Source organism: Falco biarmicus, chromosome 5, assembly GCF_023638135.1.
Source record: "Falco biarmicus isolate bFalBia1 chromosome 5, bFalBia1.pri, whole genome shotgun sequence".
NCBI lineage: Eukaryota > Metazoa > Chordata > Aves > Falconiformes > Falconidae > Falco > Falco biarmicus.
In genome coordinates, this window is record NC_079292.1 from 74,791,199 (window position 1) to 74,805,579 (window position 14,381).

General features: G+C 39.5%; 1 protein-coding gene across 1 annotated transcript; it reads right to left on the reverse strand.

The window, feature by feature from the left end:
- Positions 1–43: 43 nt before the first annotated feature.
- On the reverse strand, positions 44–14,140 carry CMAS (cytidine monophosphate N-acetylneuraminic acid synthetase). The gene is made up of 8 exons (XM_056342137.1): positions 13,944–14,140; positions 11,031–11,173; positions 10,631–10,786; positions 7,894–8,027; positions 6,502–6,596; positions 5,594–5,765; positions 3,650–3,800; positions 44–2,944 (listed from the first exon to the last, which is right to left on the reverse strand). The coding sequence occupies exons 1-8, from the start codon at positions 14,102–14,104 to the stop codon at positions 2,670–2,672; spliced, it is 1,287 nt and encodes a 428-aa protein (XP_056198112.1). The 5' UTR covers positions 14,105–14,140; the 3' UTR covers positions 44–2,669.
- Positions 14,141–14,381: the final 241 nt, after the last annotated feature.

Sequence of the window (14,381 nt, forward strand, 5' to 3'; positions counted from 1 at the left end):
TACAGTATACAAATTCATCAGAAATCACCCCATAACCATCCTCTCCTCAAAAGACTAAAGAAAACTGTTTATTTCAAATTTCAGGTAATCAGCTATTTTTTCATAATAGCTTATTACAAATTATTACATAGTATAATTTTTCCAGTTTCAAAAAATTATGATAAGACAGCCCACATTATTGAATACTTTTTTTGGAATATACTAGGCAATTTAAAGTTAAAAAAAGAAAAAAGTGCTCAAATGGCCGGAAGAGATTATTCCAAGATTAGCCCACTGTAACAAAAATGACCACTGAAATCTAGTCTGAGCGAACCACACACCTCTAATGAAAGCCAATCATGGTGCCAGGATATGTACTGAAATAACAGGCATTAGCAAAAGATACTACCCTTTTGAAGCTTGCCCAAGACCTGGGATTTCTCCTTTAAGGTGACTATCAGAATTACCCTCACTGTCTCTGCCTCCATGACCCCTAAATCCTTCGTATGATTAAAAATCTTCTATAAAATCAAGAGGAGTAATTAAGACATCCCTCATGCTACTCTAATTGATAGTTAGGCTTTCCCTTGCAGTGCAGGCAATACAAATCTGAACATTTCAGGCAGCAGATTGTGCATCCCCCATATCCTCAAACAGGCTTTATTTTGTAAATGGTCTCTAGAGCTCTTTTATTCTTCATATGCTTCCTATATGCTGAATGTAAGATTATACCACATTTTTCTAAACAAGAATTTGTCAAAGTGAAAACAATTATATATCAGCTACCATTTCTTTCCGCTCATTACCAACATTTATACAAAAGTGTTTCTGCATTTACTTTTGATACATATAGAAATTTTGGGTAGAGACCCAATGTATATGCAGCACATTCGGCAAGCAGCTGAAACATAAGAAGAGTTCTTGATTCAAACAATATGCTACAAACAGTAATGCCAACTCGTATTTCTATAATTGCACATATTTGCATTTTTGCCTTCCCCAAGATAAAAGGACTGGCTATCAAGTTCATCATGGTCACACTGTTTAAAGCTATCTGTTCACACGAAACTGTTCTTGAAATTGAAGTCAGCAAGTTACGTGATGATGACAAGGCAAAGTAACACAGAACTTGGCCAATTCTAAGTGACGTTATCAAACCTGAATTGTTCATCCAGTCTGGACTTCTGAAGCTTTACCACACAGTTTATACAACTGAAGTAATACGCCTACCTATATCAAAGTCCACAGTTCTGTCCAAAATGTGGCTTTCCTATTACCAAAGTCCATGGTATTTATTCAGCGCAGAAGTCTAAAACCTCACTGAAAAGAAATACTTAAATAATAACTTAAAGCAATTAGTACAGTAAACTATTCACCTGTTAACCTTGCTACTGTGGACAGGTGGTGAAAGAATTTCAGTTTAAAATTTTATGTTGCAAAAGGAAGTAAACACAAAGTTAATCACAGGGCAATGTATCAGGTGATATTATATTGGGAGTGTCTATTTGGCAGAGAAACAATATAAAATGACAAGTTATTATTATTCACCTTAGTAGTAATTGCCTGTGTACCATGGGTATTTTTTATTTTTTACCATAACCCAAGACAGAACTTGACTTGCTGATAAGTACTGGGACTGAAAACTGAGGCATATTTTTAGTCTCAGTTCTAAAAATTTTTACAGATACCAAGTTCTTTAAACAAGACGTGGTAAATTGTATTTGCCATAAATACAAACATACATATACACCACCTTTAAATTAACATGCTACAAATAGCCTGAACATTTGTTTTATATAAACCCACAATCATCAACACTTTGGGTTGTTGGGTTTTTTTAAACAGCAGTTACTTTTCCATACAATAAACATTAAAGATTTTTTTTTCTCTCTCATTAACAGTTGTAATAAAGCCTTCACAGAAAGAAACAGAGTTTCTGCAAAGGAAAGATCTCAAAGTTCATGCAAAATTTAACTTCAAATTTGGCAAAGCATTTGGGTTAATTTAATCACCTCAATAAAACCCAATACAAACAGATTCAAAGAGGCACAATTCCAACTATCTTTTAATTATTTATGAGCTAAAAATCGAACACATGCTTAAGTGCTTTTCTTAACTAATAGTAGTATTAATTGATTTTACAGTAACTGACCTATCTTTTTAAAATATAGGAAGAAGTTTGATAGTTATTTTACACCTGACCTCTCCAGCATATGTAAAACTCTTCTATACTAGGAACAAATCCTGTACAAAGCAAGCACACAACTACATCATCATGTTGACATACGATAGAGGAAACGTAAACAAAACGAGCAAAACTGACAATTTTTTTTTTAAATGTGAATTACAAATCTGCATGTGATGCAAAATCATTGATCCCTGAAAATATTCAGATTGTGAAATAAAGGCACACCATTCCTGTAAGACAGCTGTAATGATTAGAAGTAGATTTACAGGACACCACCTTTTGCAGCATTCCTTCCATTGCACTTAAATGGCTTTTTAAATAATCATTAATATGGTTGTGATTATCAGCACACAATCATGAGTATCAAAGTGGGACCTTAAATTAGAGCAAAACATCTTTTTAGTTCTAATGCAATGTAAAAATTGAAAGATAAGCCATCTTTTGGGGTACAGACTTACTGAGGAGACAAAGGGAGGAAGAAAAGCAGGACTGACCAACTGTGCTACTTTTTTTTCATTAGTTCCTTATTTCCTCTCCTGCTGTTCTCATTTCCCCCTGTTTCCTTTCCTGCTGAACTCATTTCTTCCATTTGCTTTCTTGCAGAGTTCACTTTTTCTAACAACAGGAATATGTGTTCTGCAAACTCCCGGACAGCTCCACAGCCACCATTGCTTTTACAGATATAACCAGCAGCTTTCTGAGCAATTGCACAAGCATCAGCAGGCACACCACTCATGCCAGCTTTCTTCAGGCATTCCACATCAGAGTCTTCATTTCCTATCAAGAAAGATGACAGACAAGGCAAAACATCACAGAGGGGAAAGAGCGAGCAAGCTCAGTATTTTCCTTTGTACATATTAATGTACTTTTTAAAATTTGTATTCTTGCCATAATTTTCACCTCAGCAGCTCAACAGCACCTTGCACATGTGAGTCAGTTCTCAGAAAATGTTAGTGATACCTGTAAATGGTGATCACACTTCACACAATCTTCAGCCAAGAGAATGGTTCTTTTAAGAGTAGTAACATTATTTGAGCAACTGAATAAACATTTGCAGGACTATACACTTAATCTGTCACTGAAAGTTTTCTACAGAATCATAGGGCTTTCAGTTTTAATTCTATCCATTTCTTGTTTCCATTTCAGAATATAATCTATACAATTTCAATCCGAAAAGAACTAGAATAAGTTCAAAATTGTGAGCTGTAACTGTATGCTTGTGTAATATCAAAAGCTTTCCTAAATCTCACTATAAAAGCAGCTAAGACTTCCCTTATCAAAGCAGGCACTGATTCATCAATGCCTTTAATATTCAGATTGTACCCTAACAAGCCTTAAAATACGTACCTGCTTTTGGTAATTCTGTGCTGTGATTTGCATGTAAATGCCATTAAATTTAGTGTATTAACAAATGTAGCACTATGAAATTTATATTTGTGTACATTATACGAAATTTTATTAAAAAAAAAAAAAAAAGTTTACCTAAGTAAGCAACTTCTTTCCAGCTCAAACCCATGTCTTTTTGCCAGTCCTCCAGGACCTGTAATTTATTTGTTGCACTAACTTTTGCTATACATCCCAGCTGCATGGCTGACAGCGTTTTTGAACAATCTCTTTCAGAGATGAGTCGAACCTATTAAAATAAAGTTAGAATAAGTTCTACATACAATGAAATAAGACATGCAAGTTAATCTGTTTAACAAAACAGTGTAAGTTTTGCTCATAGAAGCTCTCTCAGATATTGGAAAAACATTGAATAACTGATTTCTTCAATCAAAACTCAGAGCAGAAGTGCTCAGCATCCAAAACCACATTACAGTCTTGATTTCCAAAGTTTCACTTTGGGAAAGTGAAGCATCATTTCATAGGCTTCCCTGAGGTTCAAAAAAAGAAATTTACATTAGTCTTTTTAAATGCAACATGTACCAAATAAAATACTGGACATCACAGTACAGCTGCATGCTGACTATCTAGTGCAATATAATCTAATTAAGACACAGTAGGGAATAAGAGAATTCCCAAGGAAGATTTCTGTAATATTTGCGGAAGTAGGATATTATGAAGTATTTTCCTTGACTCTACCTAACAACATCATTTTATTTAGAGTAGATTTCAGAGCATCAACAGAACACTAGAGATCGAAGTAGCACAGCACGTTAATCCCTGAAGTTCATTCAGAATTTGAAAATTCAGAAACAACGCACAACTAAGCTAACACCAGATTACTGCAGCAGTATTTTTTAAAATCTCAGACACAACACCTCCACATTTTCTGTCCAAGCTGCGGACAAGTTTACCTTCCCTAATTGCTTTTCAACACTAAAAAATACTTGGCACCAATATTAAGTACAGAACGGAGGTGCACAAAGCAAGAGTATATCAGCATCATATAGCAGAAATACATGAAGTGCAGCACAAAGACCAGGAGATTTTTAATGAAAGATTCTAAGTCACAGCAAGTATGAAAATGAGCTCCCACTGGCAGCAAAACAATGATTACAAGCTTGCTGCCCCAAGGCAGCAACAGCTGCACTGAAGTATGTCATGAATGTTTTGTGTAACCTGTTTTACGTATATATATATATGAAAAAATTAATCCTACAATAGAGACTCCAAAAACATATCCGGAGAAGTCTACTTGGGGTATAGCTGCCTTTGTCTTATCCACGCCTATCTCTGTCAACAACAGAACTGAGTTAAGGTTGTTGAAGGCAGCCTAAATCTGTACTTAGTACTTATCCCCCAAAACACTCTTCTAGCTATATCAAAGGTAGCAGCATAGACAGAAAATAGCCAGGAGGCTAATTTTACATAAATGCAAGCAAAGGTTCAGATCACCTGAATTTAATAGCAATAATAATAATAATAACGATAATGCAAGTAGCCATGTTACAATCTGTGTTGTTTCAGTTTTTCATTTACACTGAATTCTTACAACTTCAAAGCATGGAAGTTATGCTTAGAACAACTATGCAGACAAAAGTGTTTGGGATTTGATTTCCCCTCTTTGCAACAATCATGGGTGATCTAGGATGGACCAACTAATTTGCCTGGGTATTTCTTCCTCTTCTACAGCTAAGAGGTAACAACATATCCCTGCTTGGTAAAGCTGACTTCTAATTAATGAGTGTCTAGACTACACAGAACAATATAACTGGTGCTAGCAAAATAGCTACAGAATTTCCTTCCACATTTTTCCAAGACAAAAAGAGAAAGATGCCACAGCTACTGTAAACACTCAAAACAATTTTATTTTCCTCTAAGGGATCAGAGAACAACATTTGTCCCTACCCTGAACCAATGTATTACGCTGCTTGATCATTAGTACTCTTAAGCAACTTCAACTTACATGCTGCAGGGTTTTAGAATCTTTGAATGTTCAGGCTACATCAAACATAAAGCTTCACACTTCATAACAACACTTACCTGGATTCCTCTTTTCTTTAATAGATCAATACCAACAATATCTCTATAATCGTAGGAGACCATTTCCTTTCGATCTTCTGTCACATAAATGCGACCATTTGTCAGGCATCCATCGATACTGCAAACCAACAGCTTCACCTCTTTTAATGGCTCTTTGCCAAAATATCCAAAGCTAGATAAAGAAGTTATCTTTTTAGGTTCAAAGTCTTCACACACTCCAAAACCAAGTATTTTAACTATAACTGTGATCTTCAGACAGAAGAATCAGCTTTGAAATATTTTTTCTAATGTCTTTTCTCATCATCATCACCCTCCAACTATATTCTCCCTCTTCAAAGAAAAAAAAAAACAGATCAACCTGAAAGACAGCTATGTTGTCCATTTAAAAATTAGGATGAGATTTGCTTCCTAAGAGGTTATGCTCTGTAGCATTGACCTAGGGCAAAACCAAAACAGAGTGAAAGACAAAAAAGGCACAGAAAACATACTACATTCCCATCCATTATTTCCTTAGAGAGGGGCAGAGTAGCTGCAAAGAAAAGGCAGCTGGCAAGATGTAATCAGCTCATGCCTTCTATGTGAACACTCTTAGTGAAGTACATCAGTAAATATGGTCCAGACCTGGAAGCTTAGGACAAGTCAGCTGGAAAAGCCAGAGATGATGCTAACACACTGCTAGGGTATGGTGGGGCATAGACTTTTCCCCAAGCTGAACTATAAAAAAACCAAAAACAAACACTACATACACACCCCCAAAATAAACCATATAGCACATTCAGATGATTTCAGATAGGAAAAAATGAATTACCTTTTATCTTGATTACTTACATGACATACATTATGAATTCACATTCACTCTGAAACAATGAGCAACACCAAAGAAATAAAATAATGAAAAGTGCTTTTACCTCAATACTCTCTGCTCTGCGATAGGCCAATCAATGTCTATATCAATATCCACACTGTGCTCCGCACGCATTTCATAGTAGGCCATTTTACCACCCTAAGTAAAATAGAACTCATTAAAATTTTCTGCTTGGGTTAATACATATACAAAACTGTACAATTTAGGACCACGTAGTGAAAGCTGAGTATCTGGTTACACAGTGGTCACAATAGCTTATATAGAAGTGTGAACCATCAATAATGATGATTTTGCCAGTGACACAGAACCAAGCATTTAAAGGAACTTTTTATAAGTAGCGGTTAATAAGTATTTTCATTATACAACTAGATCAAGTGTGCAAGAAAGATTTTACACATTATAGTCATTACATTACACTAGGTCTCAATACAGTTCAATAGTAATACTTTTAAGTATTACTTAAGTATTTCCTTAGTATTGAGTATGATTAATTTTTTTTGTTTACTATCTACACAAAGACTTAACTGCAATTGGAGAAATATCCACCACAACCCCATGTAATTTTAAAAAAATTAAAAGCGCTGATCCTCAGAGAGCTATTAGCCCAACCTTCATAAAATGTAGAATTCCACACAACCGTACTATCCAGATCCATTCTTGCAAGTCCACACAGAACCTGTTGGCACTGCATGGGTCTGTGCAAACTACAGAGACCTAAAACTAGTATCTCAGCATTAGTGAGATATTTGGAAAAGAGAAAAGAACCTGGTATTCTTAATGTACCTAGTAAGGTATTCCTGTTAGAAATATGGAAATATCTACATTGGGCTTTTTTTCAGTTCTGCTAACAAATACTGGAAACAATATGTAAGATGCAGAACGTGTTTTGCATGAGAAAACTAAGAGACTATGCTTGTAGACAAAATGAAAGCTCAAGTAAATACATTTGTTCTGCATTATTACATTGGGATATAAACACCAGGAAGGGAAAAAGACTGTTTAAGTTACAGTATAAAAATTGGCATGAGACTAAATTGGCCAAGAACACAAGTTTATACATTATATGAGAAGCCTATGACACTGCATGAAGGTCAGTTTCACACCCTTAGTAACACTAAAATGAATTCACTTACAACCTGCTGAACTGATGTGAAACTCAGTATTGTATTGTTTTAGGCTTAAGCCTACATATTGCTCAAAATTATTTGCATAAATTAATTGCAAATTCACTGTGGAGGATGCTATTACCAGAACTGCCCTAGCTACAACTAGCCCTGTTAGGTTACAAATAATAAGCAAACTGTCCTGAGGTCAAAGTGCCGTTACTTCATACTGACTACATCCGAAATAGAACTATATTACTGAATTCAGAACCCTCTATAACAAAAGTAAAAGACATATTATTCTAAAGAGCATGAAGAACATAAGTACTAACCTGCAAGTAGCCTTTCTCAATCAAATGTCTCTTGGCAAAATAAAACGAGCCATTTTCATACAGCTCCCCAGGCCAATCTTGCCTCCGGTACCGTTTTGCTGGATTCAGGTTTTGAGGCTCTGTCATTTTGTTTTCTGTTAACAGAGAAAAATTACAAAATAAGTTTTCCAGAATCCCTGTTTGAGTGACTTAACTTTCTTTAAACAGCTGTCTGTTGAAAAATTACAGACACAATGCAAGTCAACTTCTTTCGTTATTGTCTCTCATTGCTTAGCTTTACAAAGAATCACTGAATTGCTTCTCATTCTTAAAACTGTGGATAACAAACTGGAGAACTGCCCTGCATTTCTAGCAGAGGAAAAGGAAATTTTTTATTCCAACTTTAAAAAAAAAACCAACCACACACAACCGCCCCAAAAAACAGAGGTCATCTGCTCCAAAACTGGCTACTAAAAGGAGTAGGGGGGACACTCTCCTAAATTGTCCTTGCCAATGCAAAAGAAACACTACACACTTCCCGTACTCCATCTCCTAGTACACAATAGGAAGAGGTTTAACTCCCAGTGAGGGCGAACGCAAAAACCGCATTCAGCTACCTATGTCTAAAACCAGGAATGCCCCAAATGAACTCAAGAGAGCTAAGAGGACCAATCTGAAATCTGGAAGGTGAAAAAAACCAGCATATAAGAGGAAATTTTGCCTGTGAAAACATCTTGGCACTTTCCCAAAATACTTCCTATTTAAGGATACACATTCAACTACTTAAAAAAAGTTAACATAATCAGTGTTCACAAATAAACAAACAAGTGTCTTTGAATAAATATGATCCCAGAAGATCCCATATTGCTATCAATGCCAGTAGCAAATGCAGCAGAAACTGATCCAGGGACCAGAGACTTCTGTCCTTATGCCACCTAAATTCACATGCACAAAGCAGCTAAAATTCACCAAGTCTCACAATCTAGTAACCATGAAAAAGTTAGAGGGCATTCTTAAACAACCAAAACATCCTGATGCTTTACTATATACACACATCTTGTATTTCATAAATACACTAGAGCTTTCTGCTCAATGAAGTAAACATTTCCAGTCAGAGAGACACCTTTCGCTTTCAGAGTGCACCAATATTAAACCTTAACACAGAAGGAAAACAGAAATATACATGAAAAGATACAAAATTCTTTTAATGTAGCCAGCACTTTAAAGCCATCTGGGGGGGGGAAGGGGAGAAAAAGAAAAAGGAGTACAATATTAAACTGTATAATGCTCCTGCAAATCACTGTCACCTGAAACACAGCACTCCTGAAAGGCCATTTCCTTATTTCCTTTTACCCTTAAGCTGCTAACGTTTGCACAATGTGATCCTTGTTCTTCTCACATATACTCCTTGCAACTGAACGATTCTTTATCTCTTCCACATTAAAATATTTTAGATGTCATTTTATACTAAAGAATTATCTGCTCTTTTAGGTGGGCCTTGAGGCTTTTTTTATTTTAATAATCACCCTATAGAGACTAGGTGGTACACAATCACTTCAGAAAGCCATGTGGTCCATCAAAATGAGATCTAGTTTTTCACAGATGTCCATTCTAGCATCTCAAGATGCAAAGTGGACCTTCACTTGGTTACCTAAAGCGCAACCCACAGAATCCTAAACTGCCATCCACGATTTTGACACTTCCCTTCTACTTTACGAAGAAACTGTCATGTTATTTTTCCTCTTATGAGAAGCAATGAGAACGTGGAAGTTAGCATCTTATTCTAAACACTGGCCAAACTTTTATTGCAACTTATCTCTAAAAAATCTACAAAGTTTCATTTATTTTGCATGCTCCTTTACAGCATGATGCTTTGTAAACTCCTGAAAAATTTTTCACCAGAAACAATTCATATCTCAACAGAATAATTTTCATGTCTGAGTAGCACACACATTTTTAAAAAATAAAAATAGCAATGTGACAGTATCTGAGCTAACCATTTTTAGAAAAAGCAGCAAACATTTCTGCTTTTATCACAAAGATATCAACAAAGATAACTGCGTAAAAGCTCTTTGTACAAGGGCAAAAGGTACTTCTATAGCTACAACAAGGTACAATCTTTATTTGTAAGTAGAGTTCAGTCTTCAGTCATCTTGGCAACTGTAGCCAAGAGGCATATTTTCTCTAGGAAAAAATAGTCATGTTCTTCTGTATGAGCTAATTAACATGAGTTCAGTCCTCATGACTCAAAGGCAGTTTGCAATTTGACATAAGTCAGCAGCCAAATTAGCAGGTTTGAAACAAACCTTAAGTCTCCAGGCTAACAGGTTGCCATCCAACCTTCATTAAGACTTTACCTCACACTATTTGTCATTCGTTAGGTACTGCATAGTAAGAACAAACACTTTTCTAGTTAAAACAGGACCTCAGTGTCATGTGTATATACACATGAACACCCATCAAGCAGAAGTTAACATGTAAATTTTTGGGAGTCATATTTGGAGCCTACACAACGTAATAACATTTTAATTTTCAATACCCTATCACTTCTACAAAACAATTACAAAAAGACTGAGAAATGATCAGTAATGCCAAAACAGCACTACTTGAAAGGAATTTCTAAGCCTTCTCAGATCCCTCCAAGAACTCAGTCCCTGCCTCTGATATCACTTCCTAATGTAACTACCGTGTGTATGAAAATAAATCACTGGAAAAAAACTTTTAAGTATAACTGTAACCAGAAACAGCTAAATATTACCTCCTTTTTTTACCTCGCTCCATCTAAATTGATGCCGTCTCACAACAGAGAAGACAGAATCAAACCCCTCCTTCTGGATCAGCTCTGCCACTTTTACAAGATCACTGGGATGTAAACAGGGAGACGTTGCTTGAATATTTCCTACAATATCAACCTCTAAAGAAAAACAAAGAGTTATGAAACAATGAGTATTTTTAATACACACAACTGCAAAGTGTGGTGTGAATGCAGGCCACAAAAAAAAGGGAGGGGGGATCGGGATCTTTCTAGCTTTTATTTACAAAAGGCTTTGCTTCTTTTTCTAGATAATAAGTGGCTTTACTTATTCTTCTAAATAGTATGTGCATTATCCCTCTGGGGCTACAACATAAAAGCTCAGCATATTTCATTACTGATTTACCATGATGATGACTAAGAAACTCGGTGATAGCTTCTAGAGAAGTTGAGGAGTCCTGAGAAACTTCGGGGCTTCTGCGATGAACTTGAGCACCAAACTGCTTTGCAACCTTCTCAATTTCATCATGATCTGTAGAAACCCATACACTGTTGGCAGACAGTGACAAAAATTAATATAAAGAATAAATCCCAGCATTGTTGACTTGCCTGCCGTAACCTAACCTGAACAACACCATGGCTTATGTAGGTACTACACCTTGATAGGAACTAGCTCTTATATTTGCATTAGTAAAACTATCCCTGTCAGTCCAACAAGCAGCCTTTAACAATAGGGATAAAACACACACATTCGCTAGGCTGTAAAATCTCAAGCTTGGGTTGTATTTCAGTTTAATACTGTGGGGTGCTTGATCTACCTTCCATGTAGGAAGCTTAAGCAACATAAAATTCAGAAGTGTTACCAGAAAAATCCAGTGTCAGCACACCACAATTTGTTAGGCATGGGCTAACAGATCAATGAATTATGAATGGGTTGAATGAGGCATTCATCCCTTAAGAGTTCAGAAACAAGGCTGACAACAGGTAGCCCTGCCACGCAGAAGATTAGCTTATTCTGCAAGTGTTTTAAAATGTATTAGGCTCCAAACAATTCCAGACAAAGAGCTGTTTGAGTTACAATCACATATGTTTTGGCACAGAAAAACCTTCAATACTGGTAAAGCAAGATTGCTCAGGGATAATAAACATTTACAAAAGGAAGAGCTGAGTCTGAGTACTCATGTGAGGATAAACACTGGCTGAGCACTGTGAGGCCACTCCCTACATCATTGTGACAAAAAAGCATGAGATATAAAAACAAGAACTATGAAAAACAACCCTTCTCTCAGCCACGCTGGCATTCTCAGTGTGCTACACATAGCAAATGGTGCTTTAGTTAAGTTTTTTCACCCAAGACATCATGGGATCATCAGAATAAAAATATGTATGACAGTGACAGCAACATCAAGTCACACCCATGTGAACAAATGCAAAAGAGGTATTTTCCATAAACTGCTTCAGGCTGGTTACCTTAGGTGTACACTCCCCACTCAACTAACAGAGCTTTCTTATGTAACATGAACCCTGTCGGCACAGCCGTTTCAAAGGTGACAAGAAAAACCTAGCACACTTCCATCTAATGCACCTGTTATGCCTCAAAATTAGGCTGCATAACCCTAACTGGCTTCCTGTTGCGTAAATTCAGATGCCAAATAGAAAATGAGGAGGTTGCTCAAACCACCATATCCACCACAGGTCATTAAGCAATATGGATTCACATGCATTAAGTAATTATCAGTAATCTAGGTCAGAAATGGTTTTGACTGCTTCTTTATTAAAAATAAAACCAAGTCAGCAATGCTTCCTCTATTTTTCAGAAACAGTAAAAAAGATTTTCCAGACAGATAATGGTACAGCAGCTATGAGATACAGAAGGCTCACGCTTACTTCCAGCCCTGAATGTAGTTAGGCGATATTTCCACTTGACTATATCAAGCCCCTGCTCAGAACATAATGGAGTAGGTTAGCACTGGGAACCTGCACCTCAGTATGCTACATACTAAGGGCACAGTAACCACACACTGGTTGTAATTAAGTTGATCAATACGTACGTAGAAAATTCTCCGTTCTGCTCTGGCAGAAAAAAGAAATTTGTAACGTACGTATTCTCAACACTAACAACATACTTGTTTTTATCTAGCTCTAATTATTGCTACCAAAGCTTTGTGCACTTTCCCACAAACTGAGCTTCTGTTCTGTGTTGCATGGGCACACAGTTATTTCCTTCCGTTCAACATTTGTGAGATCGCCTCTGACACGCTGTGTTCAGCTGTGGCCTCCCTGATACAAGAAAGAAAAACTGGAGAAAGCCCATCAGAGAACCAGCATGCTGACTGGGGCCTGGGAGCACATGCACGCCAGGAAACACTGGAAGAGCCATCTCGATTCAGTCTTATGAAGAGAAGGCGATGGAGTGACTTCGTTGCTGTCTTCAAGTACCTGGTGGGCAGGTAGAAAGATGAAAAACTTTTCCTGGGCGAGTCCAGTAACAGGACAGAGACACATGCCGCAAGAACAGAAGTACCAATTAGATAAAAACCAATTTTTCAACCATGAAGGGTATCAATCCCTGGAACAAGTGCCCAGAAAGGCCGTGGGGTCTCCATCCTTGGTCTCATGCATGCAGTCCCAAGCAACCCTAGCCATCCCAGCTTTGCACAGCAGCTGGGACCCGATGACCACCAACCCAAGTCATCCCGTGGTTCTGTGATTCCCAGGCCCAGCACTTTCATTTAACGCAGCTATCTTAATAAAGTAAAAATGGCAATGCTTACTGGCAAACATTGTCAACTAGTGGCTCCGCACCACGAATCTGCACGACTTTAGTGTCAAATGACTCTGTTGTAAGACTTTGATTCCTTCAGGCCTTCGCAGCCCTCCCTCACCAGGAAGGCCCGGCAGGACTGGTGGCAGGGTGCGGTTTGCTCGGCCAGCCCCGCCGGGCCCTTCGCCTGGTGCCGCGCTGCCGGCACCCCTCGCCTTCGGTGAGGGCCTCCCGCCACACACCGCCTCCCCCAGCAACCCAGCGGGGCCGTTCCGGCGAGGCCAACGCGGCCCTGCGGGGGCCCAGCCGCTCCCAGCTCGGCCGCGGCTCCGGCCCCAAGCCTCGCAGCCTGCTAGGGAGAAGCCAGCTGGGAGGGCCGGGCTGCCCCGGCAGCCTGCAGCGGGCAGGAGCCGCTCCCCACAGCCCTCCCCGCTCCGCGGCCGCTCGGCACGCCCGCCCCGGGGCTGGGGACCGGGTCCCCCGCTCTGCCCGTCCCGGCGCGCAGCCCCCGCACCCGGGGCGGGAGGGGAGAGGGGGCAGGCGGCGCATGCGCACCTGTGGAAGACGCCGGCGTCGATGGCGGCGCGCAGCACCCAGCCGATGAGCGGCACCCCCGCCAGCAGCTTGATGTTCTTCAGCGGGATCCCCTTGCTGCCGCCGCGCGCCAGCACCAGCGCGGCCAGGTGGGCGCGCGAGCCCCCCGCGCCCGCCTCCATGCCGCTCCCCTGCCGCCCCCCCGCCGCCCGGCCGCGCGCCCGCCCCCGCGCCGAACGTGCATGCTGGGAAGCGTAGTCCTCCTGCTCCCCCTGCTGCCCCTCCTCCCCCCGGGCGGGGCGCCGGCTCTGCCGCTCCTACCTACTGGAAGGGCTGGGGCGGGAGTGTCGCGGGTGGAGGTCGTTGGTGGAGGGCAGGGGTCTGGCACCCGGGGGGCACCTCAGTTCTGGGGAGGTGGGGGTGAGGCGCCCTGCCTCCCGCCTCTGACGAGCGGGCGCC